Source organism: Oncorhynchus masou, chromosome 23 (assembly GCF_036934945.1).
Source record: "Oncorhynchus masou masou isolate Uvic2021 chromosome 23, UVic_Omas_1.1, whole genome shotgun sequence".
Lineage (NCBI taxonomy): Eukaryota > Metazoa > Chordata > Actinopteri > Salmoniformes > Salmonidae > Oncorhynchus > Oncorhynchus masou.
Genome location: NC_088234.1, coordinates 49,347,315 through 49,361,203, shown reverse-complemented (window position 1 = coordinate 49,361,203; position 13,889 = coordinate 49,347,315). Strand labels below are relative to the sequence as shown.

The following is a 13,889-nucleotide window of genomic DNA, read 5'->3' as shown; positions in this document are numbered from 1 at the left end:
CTAAAATCCCCTATGGGAAAAATTAATGGTGGAAAAACGATTGGAACCTTTTCCCTGTTTGACCGCTGGGTTTTATGAGTATTATGATACCTCCACTGTGGGGCCCTATGCCTCTTAAGCAGGTTGACATTTATTGGGATGGGTCCTTGAGGCAGAACTGAGCAATTTCCACTAGATGGGACAGCTGCAAAGTCAAAATTGGCTGTATTGTAAAAATGTATGCAAACAAAAATGAAAGTAAAGACTCACACATTTTGAATGTTATATTGTTTTTGTGCATCTCTGAGCAATGTTTTATCGATTCCTGGGGTCATTTCATGTAGGCTATTTGAGCTATTGTCGTTCAAGCAGGCAGAAATTAGGCCCATATGATGTAGCATTGCGATACAGCCACTCTTAACTACACTGGAAGTTAATAGGAATATTACATTTAGATCCCCAAAATGTTTATCATACATGTCAGATTTCAATACTGGCCGATGTTATAACATGGGAGGTTGTCTTCTCTCGAATGAAAGATATATCATATTTTTTTGCGATATTCTAACCTCGAGAAATTTGTAATTTAACAGAGGGTCCACCACATTTCTCCTATTTGTTTTATCAACTGTTACTAATGATCCTCAACAACAACCACACAGCCATGGCGGCATTTACAGAGGAAGCAAATGAAGGTAAACAAAACAATGTAAATAAATGGAATAATAATGTAGGCAATACCAACTGAAGGGAACTAACAGTAAATTGGCAGTTGAATATGTGTGGTTACTAGACCTACTGACGGTCGATACTGACAGTGGCTAATATTTAACATAATAGAAATAGGAAACAGAAAAAGTCAGGGTAGCCTATAATTAAGACATTTAAGAGTGCCTATTCCAGGCTGTAAAATTTCAATTCATAAACTTTAGTGTTGATATGCTTCAGTTTGCTGTCATATGACTGGTTTTGTCTCCAGTGATTATAAGATCAAATATATTGAAAAAAATATGTTTATGGAGTTAGTCAATTGAAATGTATTTATTAGGCCCTAATTTATGGATTTCACATGATTGGACAGGGGCGCAGCCTTTGGTGGGCCTGGGAGGGCATAGGCCACCCACTTGGAAGCCAGGCCTAGCCAATCAGAATGAGTTTCTCCCCTTAAAAGTACTTTATTACAGACAATAAATACTCCTCATTTTAGAGTGGCCTTTAATTATCCCCAGTATAATGATCAAGCTGTTTAATCAGCTTCTTGAAATGCCATATCTGTCAGGTGGATGAATTAGCTTGGCAAAAAATAAATGCTCACTAACAGGGATGTAAACAAATGTGTGCACTAAACTTGAGAGAAATAAGCTTTTTGTGGGTGTGGAAAATTTCTGGGATCTTTTATTTCAGCTTATGAGATCAACACTTTACATGTTGTGTTTATATTTTTGTTTGGTATAGATCTAAATCAAGTTATTTATATTTACAATTCCCTTACCCAAACATATTACTAATTTACCTAGCTCTTATCAAGTTGTAAATTAGTGCATGGAGAATGGTGTTATTTCAGTCTAAAAAACTTAGGTAGATGCTTTTTCTACATGGAACCGGTAGGTTCACTAGACCTTATTCATGGTTTCCTTGTGTGTAAGGTGGGGGAATTATTAGGGAATTAAGTCAAGGTCAGAATACTGAGTATCTATCAGAATACGCATATAGAGAAAAATTCATGAGGGAATTGCGCTCCATTTATGCAAGCTTAACTCAGGTCGGACTCAGCCCTAGAGTGAATTGCTATTTTGTGGTGGTTTGATCAAACCCATCTGTACGAGTGCTGATGACAAAGGAAAGCATTTCCATTTCAGTGTGCACGTTTAGCAGGAAATAAATAGGCATGGAAATGGTGAGCAGTGTGGGTGGAGCGAGATGGCAACTTTTCTCTTTTTATAATGAGGACCTACCCAAATCTGATAGAGGATTTAGCACTTTCCTGGATGGCAGACATAAGACAGTGTATCCAACATCCCAACGCTGACAGACTTCAAACTTAATTAGCACAAAATAAAAACCATTGCCTGAATAAAAAGGACTTGAATTATAAGGAGTGAGTTATAAAAAGGAGTGAATTATAAGGTAATGGAAACTGGAGCTGATATTCCAGTAGACATTAGTCGGCCACTGAGATATTGTCTTGGTACCTCAGTCATCTTAATATGATTTCCAATACCTGAAAGACTATGACCTGCAATGGGCTTTGCTTCCTGGCATGTAATCCTATCTGGCAAATTGGCCAATAATACAGAACAGCTAGGCAGTTCAACTATATCAGGAGTGTTTCAAATTACATTTGAGTGATCCATTGGAAACTCAAAATAGGTATCCTATTGAGGGGAATGTCCGGTGGTGGTGCACTCCAGAGGAAATGCAACAAAATAACCATAATTAAATACTGCAGAGGTCACTAATATCTTAATATCGTTAGCAACCACTGTCTGTGCAGTATGGATTTATTTAGATAATTTTTAAAGGGAAATACATGTTATGTGAGTCAACTCAGGACACTGAGATAACAGTCAGTCACACTATATATCATCCAGGGCACACACACAATATCATATCAATTTATGAAAACAAATGTCCTTGATCGTTATTTGAGAAATGTAAATTAATAGGGCATCTTAAAAAGCCATCCAATAATATAGCAATAACTGAATGCGTAATGAAAATGCTCTTCAAAATACAAGACAGTGAGTGAAGTTACATATTCGTAGGAACCTTCTTTTGTGACTGAAGCCATTTTAATGGTACTGTTTTATATGATGACCTCTAACAGCGTACTCAATTTAACATGGCAATCACAAGAAGTGCATCTGCAGCACAATAAATCCACTTAATTCACTTTGTTGATGAATCACGTCTAGCATTCGTGGAACGTTGGTGATGTTTCTGTGATCTAAGAGACTTCCTCTTTACCGTAAGAACTAGCAGAGACCTCAGTTGGCCACAAAGGCCAAGCATGATAACAGAGGACATTGGGCAGGGTGGTTAAGATTCTCTGGCCCACAACCTTAATTAATACATCGTAGTAGTAGGGCTGGGAGTAGTCCTAGATTTCTGTGTGTAAGTTGGGGTATCTTTTCAGCAGGATAGTAGCTTGTTTGGGTTGAAGGCGTCCACTCTGGCCAATGGTGTGTTGCTCTGATTTGTTTTTCACTGCAATCTGTAAGGAAATACATTGAAAGAAAAACTTTTAAGAAAATGTTTTGCCTCATTCAATACCAGATTTTGTGTTATAGATATATGTAATGTTTTAAAACTTTTATAACTGCCTTAATTTTGCTGGATCCCTGAAAGAGTAGCTGTTGCCTTGGCAGCAGGTAATGGGGATCCATAATAAATACAAATACTAATTAATTTAAAAACATATCGGCTTGAGATACACTACATGACCAAAAGTATGTGGACATCAGCTCATCGAACATCTCATTCCAAATTCATGGGCATTAATATGGAGTTGGTCCCCCCCTTGCTGCAATAACAGCTTCCACTCTTCTGGGAAGGCTTTACACTAGATGCTGGAACATTGCTGTGGGGACTTGCTTCCATTCAGGCACAAGAGCATTAGTGAGGTCGGGAACTGATGTTGGGCGATTAGGACTGGCTCTTGGTCAGCGTTGAAATTCATCCCAAAGGTGTTGGATGGGGTTCAAATCAAAATCACATTTTAATTGGTCACATACACGTGATTAGCAATGTTATTGCAGGTGAAACAAAATGCTTGTGCTTCTAGCTCCGGCAGTGCAGTAATATCTAACAAATTACACAACATATACCCAATACACACAGATATAATTAGAAATTAATTAAGACTATACATATGAATGAGTGATGTCAGAGCGGAGCGGACAACGATACAGTAGAATAGTATAGAAAACAGTGTATACACATATGAGATGAGTAATGCAAGATATGTAAACATTATTAAAGTAACAAGTGTTAAATTCCTTAAAGTGGCCAGTGATTTCTAGTCTATGCCTATAGGCAGCAACCTCTAATGTGCTGATGTTGCACGAGGACAGACCATTTTTGTTCTGTGAACTTGTGTGGCCTATCACTTCCCGGCTTAGCCATTGTTGCTCTTATATGTTTCCACTTCACAATAACAGCACTTACAGTTGACCGGGGCAGCTCTAGCAGAGCAGAAATTTGACGAACTGACTCGTTGAAAAGTTGTCATCTTATGATGGTGCCATGTTGAAGTCACTGAGCTCTTCAGTGAGAACATTCTACTGCCAATGTTTGTCTATGGAGATTGCATGGTTGTGTGCTTGATTTTATATACCTGTCAGCAACGGGTGTGGCTGAAATAGCCGAATCCACCCATTTGAAGTGGTGTCCACATACTTTTGTAAATATAGTGTATTTATTCACATTTATAAATAATGTATTACTACTTGTAGACACTAAACTGAAAGTGTAATTAAGCTAATAACTTGTTATCCATCTGTGCGGCACTAAATAGCATGCAGTAGCTGGGCACCTCAGCTGAGGGGAAATTAGCCCTGACACAAATAAAAAGCGAAACAGGAGGGAAGACCCTAAAGGAAACTGGGCAGGGGGAGAGTTTGGTTATGACTCAAGACAGTAAACGGCAGAGAAAATTATGTTACCCGTGCTGTCTCATTACCTTGGCCCTTGTCTCCTAGTAAAATGTTTAATAAAATAACATAACCGTGCTGACCTAGTTTAAAACAACAGGGGGTCGGGAGAGAGGGGTGTGTGCAATAAGCCTGGAGCAAGGATTTCCTGTACACTGAGTAGCAGCAACATACCTGGGCTTTCTCAACACACTTATAGAAGGACTGCATTTCATTGGAGCAGAGGGTGTCGACGAAGTTGTTCTGCTTCCAGCACGCCATCATCATGGACATCTCTGTGACGCATGTGGCCTCTGTGGGAAAACAGTGTAATCACTTTCCAATGCTGTTGTCAAAATTATAAGGTACTACTAATTCAGCATACTGATGACTGATGTACAATGATTTCAGGAGTGTGTCATTTATGCACATTGTAAATAAGAGATGTAACAGTCAACACAGCCGACCAATCAGAGTGTAGAGAGCTGGGGCACGTTCAGTAGACAGAACAGTGTGCAATGTTCAATTCCTCCGAAACTATGCTGTACTGAACAGCACGACCAGGGGAAATTAATTCCGCCTATTATGTTCCAAAACGTTTCTTAAACAGAAGCAAATGAAACGGGGAGGAACCTACCGGCATTTCTCAAATAGAACTCGTTTTAGTTGCCACTGTTTGGCGGAATGAATACACCCCAGTTGAAGAACGACGTGATTATGATGGGCCAGAGGGCGATCATGTGTTCTGTGTGCTGCACGAGGTTGCGATTTAAAATAGTCATTCACACACATATTGATAAGGTCACACCTTGCCAACCACTAGCAAACGTACCTCAAGACTGTTGAAGAACGGTGCGCACCGTTTAGGGGAAACGTGTCGTTCAGTACAAATCGTAAAGCAATAAATAACAAAACGTGCAATTAGCTAACTAAATGTACTGGGCTGTTTGGCTGTGTTATGTCTACAGCCGTGTCCACTGGATAGAACATGTCATTACACAGGTACGTTTGGATCCTTTTAACAGAACAGCCTTACCCCCTTTCTTAATTTTCCTGTTGGCGACCTCATCTTTCAGAACAAGCGGCTTGTTGGGTTTCAGAACGGGCTTTTTATGCTTTCTGCTCAACATCCGACTGACCTTCTCCTGAAGTGCAGTCCCACCTTGCATCGCCATTGCGGCTTGCACAATACAATTATCACACGTAAATAGCGAAAATATAAATGTAATATCTTGCTTTCACAATAAACTATCGCAAAACTGCCTAGATACGTGAAATAGAGAAAATAGTAACAACATTTCCTCACAAGAGACAAACGTGGGGCGCCATCTTTGGTCGTATATTGCTGTTACTGTAGTAATGACTATGTTGTGACAACACATGACGAAAGATTAACGTAAAGCGTTTGTAGTTTTCTGTCGTCTAATGAGCTGCACATTTTAAATGTATTTAAAGCGGCAAAATGCGATTGGTACTTCCATTTTTGGACTTTGAGAAATTATAAACTCATTGATTCTTGAAGTCTCATGAGCTTAGTTCAACTGTCATACCCCATCAGAACTAAAAACTTAAGCTTGTTTGACCATTATTTGTAAACAATGTAATTGTCAACAAACACTGTATAGCCTCAGAATATGAATACAACTATAAGTTTGATATAATGGATGGTCAGTCCTTGCATCCATGGCTCTGTATGAACCTGAGACACATTTCTCCAGCCCCTCAGCTCTTTACCAAAACAGTGGCAGGTGGACACTTTGTTTACTGCGGATTACCCCTTTAATAACTCAATTATATTTGTGTAATACTATTGTATCAAATGAGTTACATAACCTGCCCTTCCAATTTATAGATGACCAATTTTGTATTCTTGCCCATGGGCTGCAATAATTTACTCCCATTGGCCCATTCTAAATTTTACACATTCTGCCTCAAAGTTACCTGGGGTATCAAGTGGAAAGGTAGGCATGCAAAGAGAAATACGTAGACTCCCCAATATGGCAGTGTGACATTTTGTTAGAATGTAGGGCAAGTCCAAACATTGGGACATCTCTCCAGGCACGATGTATCAAAGCTGTAAACTCAGCAGATATTAGTGTTGATAGTTATGTCAGGTGAACTCACCTCACCTCCCAATACAGAGAGGGGAATCTTCAGGAGATGACACACAAATCTCATGGATGTTAATGGGTAAATCCATTTGAATTGAATCACCTTTGACAGCATGATTTCATCAAAACTTTCTATGCATGTTTGTCCGTGGAAGAAGTCAGAAAATGACCTTTTGGACCGGAATGCCAAAACATTCAGGAGATAAAGGTGCTCAAAGTTGACCCATTTTGCATCCCCCACCATACAGTCAAATCTAATTTTGTTAGTCACATGCTTCGTAAACAACAGGTGTAAACTAACAGTAAAATGTTTACTTTCAAACAATGCAGAAAGAAAAAAAAAGAGAAATTATTAAAAAATATATAAAAAAATAACAAGGAATAAATACACAATTAGTAACTATAACTTTGCTACAAACACGGGGTACCAGTACCGAGTTGATGTGCAAGGGTACGGGGTAATTGAATTAGATATGTACATAGCTAGGGATAAAGTGACGAGGCAACAGGATAGATAATCAACATCAGCAGCAGCATATGTGATGTGTCAAAAGAGTTGCAAAAAGGGTCAATGCAGAATATCCAGGTATTTATTGGTTAACTATTTAACTCACTATTTAGCAGTCTTATAGCTTGGGGGTAGAAGCTTTTCAGGGTCCTGTTGGTTCCAGACTTGGTACATTGGTACCGCTTTCCGTGCGGGTGCAGTGAGAGCAGTCTATGACTTGACTCTGAAACCGCCTGATATAGAGGAAGGCAGAGAGCTTGGCCCCAGTGATGTACTGGGCTGTACGCACTACCCTCTGTAACTACCCTTTTGTAAATCCTTGTAGTTGGATGCAAAGCAGTTGCCGTACCAAGCAGTGATGCAGACAGTCAAGATGCTCTCAATGGTGCAGCTGTAGAACTTTTTGAGGGTCTGAGTGCCCATGCCAAATCTTTTCAGCCTCCTGGGGGAAATAAATTAATTAAAAATCCTACAATGTGATTTTCTGGATTTTTTTTCTCCTTTTGTCTGTCATAGTTGAAGTGTACGATGATGAAAATGAAAGGCCTCTCATCTTTTTAAGTGGTAGAACTTGCACAATTGGTGGCTGACTAAATACTTTTTTGCCCCACTGTATCTAAAGTCTTCGAAAGCCAAGTTAACAAACAGATCACCGACCATTTCGAATCCCACCCTACCTTCTCCACTATGCAATCTGGTTTCCGAGCTGGTCATGGGTGCACCTCAGCCACACTCTAGGTCTGAAACGATATCATAACCACCATAGATAAAAGACAGTACTATGCAGCCGTTTTCATCGACCTTGCCAAGGCTTTCAACTCTGTCAATCACTGCATTCCTTTCGGCAGACTCAATAGCCTTGGTTTCTCAAATGACTGATAGAGTTCAGTGTGTCAAATCAGAGGGCCTGCTGTCCGGACCTCTGGCAGTCTCTATGGGGGTGCCACAGGGTTCAATTCTCAGGCCGACGCTTTTCTCTGTATAGATCAATGATGTCGCTCTTGCTGCTGGTGATTCTCTGATCCACCTCTACGCAGACGACACCATTCTGTATACATCTGGACCTTCCTTGAACACTGTGTTAACAAACCTCCAAACAAGCTTTAATACCATACAACACTCCTTCTGTGGCCTCCAACTGCTCTTAAATGCTAGTAAAACTAAATGTATGTTCTTCAACCGATTGCTGCCTGCACCCGCCAGCCCGCCTAGCATCACTACTCTGGACGGTTCTGACTTAGAATATGTGGACAACTACAAATACCTAGGTGTCTGTTTCAACTGTAAACCCTCCTTCCAGACTCACATTAAGCATTTCCAATCCAAAATTAAATCTAGAATCGGCTTCCTATTTCGCAAACAAAACCTCCTTCACTCATGCTGCCAAACATACCCTCATAAAACTGACTATCCTACCAATCCTTGACTTCTACTCAGCAAATTGGATGTAGTCTATCACAGTGCCATCTGTTTTGTCACCAAAGCCCCATATACTACCCACCACTGCGACTTCTGGTCCCCACATGGATAGTAAAAGCAAACACACACACAAACACACACACACACACACACACACACACACACACACACACACACACACACACACACACACTTACAAAGAATGACACTCTCAGGAAGATTTGTGAAGTTCCTCCTTTTGTGAGGATTCTAATCGGAAATCAATCTAACATTTTCTATTTGAGCATTCTTTCTGATTGGTTGGCTAAGCAGTTTACCCTTCTTTTCCAATCTCTCTTTATTAAACACAAGTAATCACACTTTTTTTGCATATCTAAAAAATATATATAATAAAGAAGAATTCCAGAGCTCGTAGTGATTCTATCCTGAGGTTATTATCATCCATGCCATTATCAAGTGATATGTCAAGTTGTAACACAACCCCAACATTTCAGTGTAATTAAGATAATTCATATAAGTTGATTCCGAACAGGAAACACTTGTCTTGTGGTATATGACTGTCATAGACAGGCATCGGGCCTTTGATAGCTTGATGTAGATGATGCCTTTGTGAACCACAGTATTTGGCAAAAGTATGACATCGCTTGTGGCCTAATGATACAACAAACAGTACTATAGATTGAGATTATGTACTTAAAATGTTGACAAACAATGGAATGTTTATTGCATCAAGCATAGCTGTCAATCTCAGTGTCAAGTGCCTGCCCTTCACACTGTTGTCAATGTTCCCCGACCCCGACCCCCTGGCTACCAACCAGAACGGAGCTGACCAGACCGGAGCTGGCCTGTCAATTACAAGACTGTTCGTATGGAAAAAGCTCTAAGAAAGTCAACACTTAATTGGTTAACCGGAACCTACATGGAGTTGCTGGCCCCGTTTTCCAGTCACATCCCCAATAATGATGCAGTAATGTTTTTGGTGCTAACCATTTGTAGATGTACACATAGTTGGATATAATCTTACTGTGTACTGTCTGTTAAGTGAAGGAATGTTTAATTGGAGGGTCAATTGAATTGGTAGTTAAGGAATTCCTGTTCTGTTCTAGTGTTGATTTTGTGTTTGCCAGGATGACGTTGCTGCCTCTACAGCTGTAGGATGACCTTGAACCTGTACTGTCTTGTTCAGTTTTTCACCCCGTCCAAAGGTGTGGACTCCGGCCACTAAACCTGATTCGAATGGAGAGGGTCCGGGTGCGCCTTCTTTACGGCGGCGGCTCGGGTGCGGGACGTGGTCCCCGCTCCACCTCAGTCTTGGCCCACTTAGGTGGCGCCTCTGGAGTGGGGACCCTCGCAGCAGGCCCGGGACTGAAGACCCTCATAGAGGGCGCCACTGAACTGAGGGGTGCCTCTGGACTGAGGTGCGCCCCTGGACTGACGAGCGGCTCTGGCGCCTCTGGACTGACGGGTGACTGGCGCCTCTGGACTGATGGACGGCTCTGGCAGCTCAGGACAGACGGGCGGCTCTGGCAGCTCAGGACAGACGGGCGGCTCTGGCAGCTCAGGACAGACGGGCGGCTCTGGCAGCTCAGGACAGACGGGCGGCTCTGGCAGCTCAGGACAGACGGGCGGCTCTGGCAGCTCAGGACAGACGGGCGGCTCTGGCAGCTCAGGACAGACGGGCGACTCTGGCAGCTCAGGACAGACAGGAGCACCTGGAGGGAAGAGACGGAGAGACAGCCTGGTGCGTGGGGCTGCCACCGGAGGCCTGGTGCGTGGAGGAGGGACCGGATAGTCCGGACCGTGGAGGCGCACTGGAGGTCTCGAGCACCAAGCCTGCACAACCTTTCCTGGCTGGATACTCCCTGTAGCCCGGCCATTGCGGCGAGGTGGAACAGACCGCACTGGGCTGTGCTGGCGAGCCGGGGACACCGTGCGTAGGGCTGGTGCCATGTACCCCGGGCCAAGGAGACGCACTGGAGACCAGATGCGCTGAGCCGGCATCATGGCACCTGGCTCGATGCCCACTCTAGCCCGGCCGATACGAGGCATTGCGCTGTAACGCACCGGGCTATGCCTGCGCACCGGGGACACCGTGCGCCTCACGGCATAACACGGTGCCTGCCCGGTCCACTTCTCTCCCCGGTAAGCATGGGGAATTGGCTCAGGTCTCCTACCTGACTTAGCCACACTCCCCGTGTGCCCCCCTCCCAATACTTTTTTGGGGCTGCCTCTCGTCCCAGCCGCGCTGCCGTGCTGCCTCCTCATACCACCGCCGCTCGGCTTTCGCTGCCTCCAGCTCTGCCTTGGGGCGGAGATATTCCCCAGCCTGTGCCCAGGGTCATTCTCCGTCCAGAATCTCCTCCCATGTCCATGAGCCCAGAGATTTCTGCTGCTGCCCGAATACCACGCTGCTTGGTCGTTGGTTGGTGGGTGAGTCTGTCACGCTCGTCGTGGGGGGAAGTAAAGGAGGACCGATGCGCAGCGTGGGAAGTGTCCATATTGTTTTAATAAGAATACTGAACACAAAAACAATAAAACGACAAAACGAACAGTCCTGAACGATGAAGCAAAGCCCAGAACAGAAAATAATCACCCACAAAACCCAGATGGGAAAAGGCTACCTCAGTATGATTCTCAATCGGAGACAGCGAACGACACCTGCCTCTGATTGAGAACCATACCAGGCCAAACACAAAACCACAACATAGAAAAAAGAACATAGACTACCCACCCAAAGAACATAGACTACCCACCCAACTCACTACCCACCCGTAACAGACACTTCTATTTTAAAGACAGTTGTATGTATTTAATGGATCACATAATTAGAAACAAATATAATAATAAGACTGAGTAGGCTACACCAACATTTGTTTTCCACAAATTGCCACAGTAGATTTGCCATAGTAAACAAGGAAATCCTTTATTTTATTTGTACGGAATGGTTGTCAAATATATACTGTAAATCTCCCTTAGTCTGCTCAAAAAGTCATACTAAATTGGTCTGATGGAATAAGGCCTACTAGCCTAAGGTAACACCGACATCAGCTTTTAGGGAGCGGAAATTAGGTGACCAGTAATGGTTGCAATAGAGCTCAGCTGTAAGGATGCATTTAACGCATATTGATGGTTTCACGAGAGATAAGCTGGCAAATATCTTGTGGCCATTGATGGTTGCAATAGGCCCAATATGTCTTTGTTGTAAATGGTTTGACTCCAATCTCGTGGCAGATTTGGAAAAAAGTAAATAGTTGGAGGAGTTGCAGAGTTAGTAGCAAATTATGCTTTTGTCATAAAATGAAAAATCCTTCATTTTTTTCCATAAATGTCTGTATCCCAGTGGTCACCAAATGTTTCTGAGTCAAGATCACTTTCTGAGTCAAATGCAAGCCGACATGACTTAGACAACATAAGCCTTTGCAACATTAACCAATTAAAAACAGTTCTGTAGCAATGAGGTTTGTGCAGTAGACTATAGGCACAATACATCATCACTGCGTATTGAATATGTTTGAATTTCCCTGCCAACGTTGTTGGTCTGTAGTGTGAATGGAAGTAGGGAGAACGCGCATTTTATGGCTTACAAAAGTTTTGAATAATAACTTAAACATGAATTTATTTATAAATACAGTAGCTCTTTGCTGTATAGGTTGAGTCGCTCTATGCATGGTTTTAAAAGTTGTAACATTTCACAGTATCAACTTCGCTGTGCGTTCATGGCTTCTTTCTACAGTCTATGGCTCAAGGAAACTGTGCAGACACGGTGATCTGAGCTATCTGATTGGCCTGTAGCTCTATAGGTGCACTTGATTTGCTCTCTGGGTCTGCCAGTTAGGTGGAGTTCTACCTTCAGACACATGAAATGGTTCAAAATGCGAACACTTTGCCTAGGGCTTCTGTATCAAGTGCATCTACCGTCAACAGCACGAGACTAAAAAAAAATAATGAGGAAAGCAAGGCTATCATTGGGTTCTTTACAGAAATGTTTGGTGATCGACTAGGAATGTCTTGATGATCAACCAGTGGACCGCGATCGACCGCTTGGCCATCATCACTGGTGTTTCTACTAGAAACTCATGGGCAATATGAACACAGATATAAAGATTAAGATTGTTTTTTATATGAATACATTTAAAAAATGTATTCAAATATAAATTACCAATGTTACCATAGGTTGCCATGTTAATTACCTGACAATTCTGGTAACTTTGGTTACCGATAGTTTTGCCATCCTAGTTATAAAGAATGTACGTTTGTGCCTCCATCATGTTTGCTAGTGTTTTCTAATAGGAAGAAAACGATATTTGCTTGTGCTAGCTAGACGATAAATACTGTAGCTACCATGTGTACGGCAACACCCTCATGACCACAGTACATATAATGTAGTTGTTCTTTATACACAAATACATGGTACAACACACATTACATACACAATCACAAGGTATATTAAATAAAACATTACATACAAGTACATTCAAATAGAAGTACAATCTGTAACACTTGAATCTTCAAGTTTCTTGTCATTAGCTGTCATCAGCTGTCATAGCTGTAGGGTTTATGAGGGAGGGTCCAAGTAAAGGCTTACTGTACGGCCCAGTCTGACAGAAGACATGCACATCAGAGGTACAGTCGGGTCCATAATTATTGGCACCCTTGATAAAGATGTTCAAAAAATACTTTATAAAATAAATAATACAAATACTATACTGATTACAAAATATATATATATATATAATTGTACACTAATATAATTGTTCTGAGAAAGAGATTTTGTTTAACAAGTAATATTTCTTTTTTTCAAAGATAGCGGTCAAAATTATTGGCACCCCTGTTTTCAATACTCTAGCACCTTCCAATTGCGAGGATAACGACACTGATCCTTTTTCTAAAATGTTTTATTAGATTGGAGAACATGTTGGGAGGGATCTTACACCATTCCTTCATACAGAATCTTTCCAGATCCTTGATATCCTTTGTCTACTCTTGTAGACCGAACTCATCAATTCAAACCACAGGTTTCTAATGGTGTTCAAGTCCGAAGACTGAGATGGCCATTGCAAAATATTGATTTTGTGGTCAATTAAACATTTTACTGAGGATTTTGATTAGTTTTGATTAGTGCTTGGGGTTATTGTCTTGCTGGAAGATCTACTTATGGCCAAGTGTCAGCCTCCAGGCAGGTTAGGTTTCCCTAAAACATTGTAGCACTAAGATCATCTTTCATCCGTTTATTTTTAATGG

The 13,889-nt window shown here is 41.7% G+C and overlaps 1 protein-coding gene across 1 annotated transcript; it reads right to left on the bottom strand.

Annotated features, from left to right (window-relative positions):
• Window positions 1-2,406: 2,406 nt before the first annotated feature.
• On the bottom strand, window positions 2,407-5,973 carry chchd1 (coiled-coil-helix-coiled-coil-helix domain containing 1). The gene is made up of 3 exons (XM_064932386.1): window positions 5,647-5,973; window positions 4,806-4,924; window positions 2,407-3,193 (listed from the first exon to the last, which is right to left on the bottom strand). The coding sequence occupies exons 1-3, from the start codon at window positions 5,783-5,785 to the stop codon at window positions 3,080-3,082; spliced, it is 372 nt and encodes a 123-aa protein (XP_064788458.1). The 5' UTR covers window positions 5,786-5,973; the 3' UTR covers window positions 2,407-3,079.
• Window positions 5,974-13,889: the final 7,916 nt, after the last annotated feature.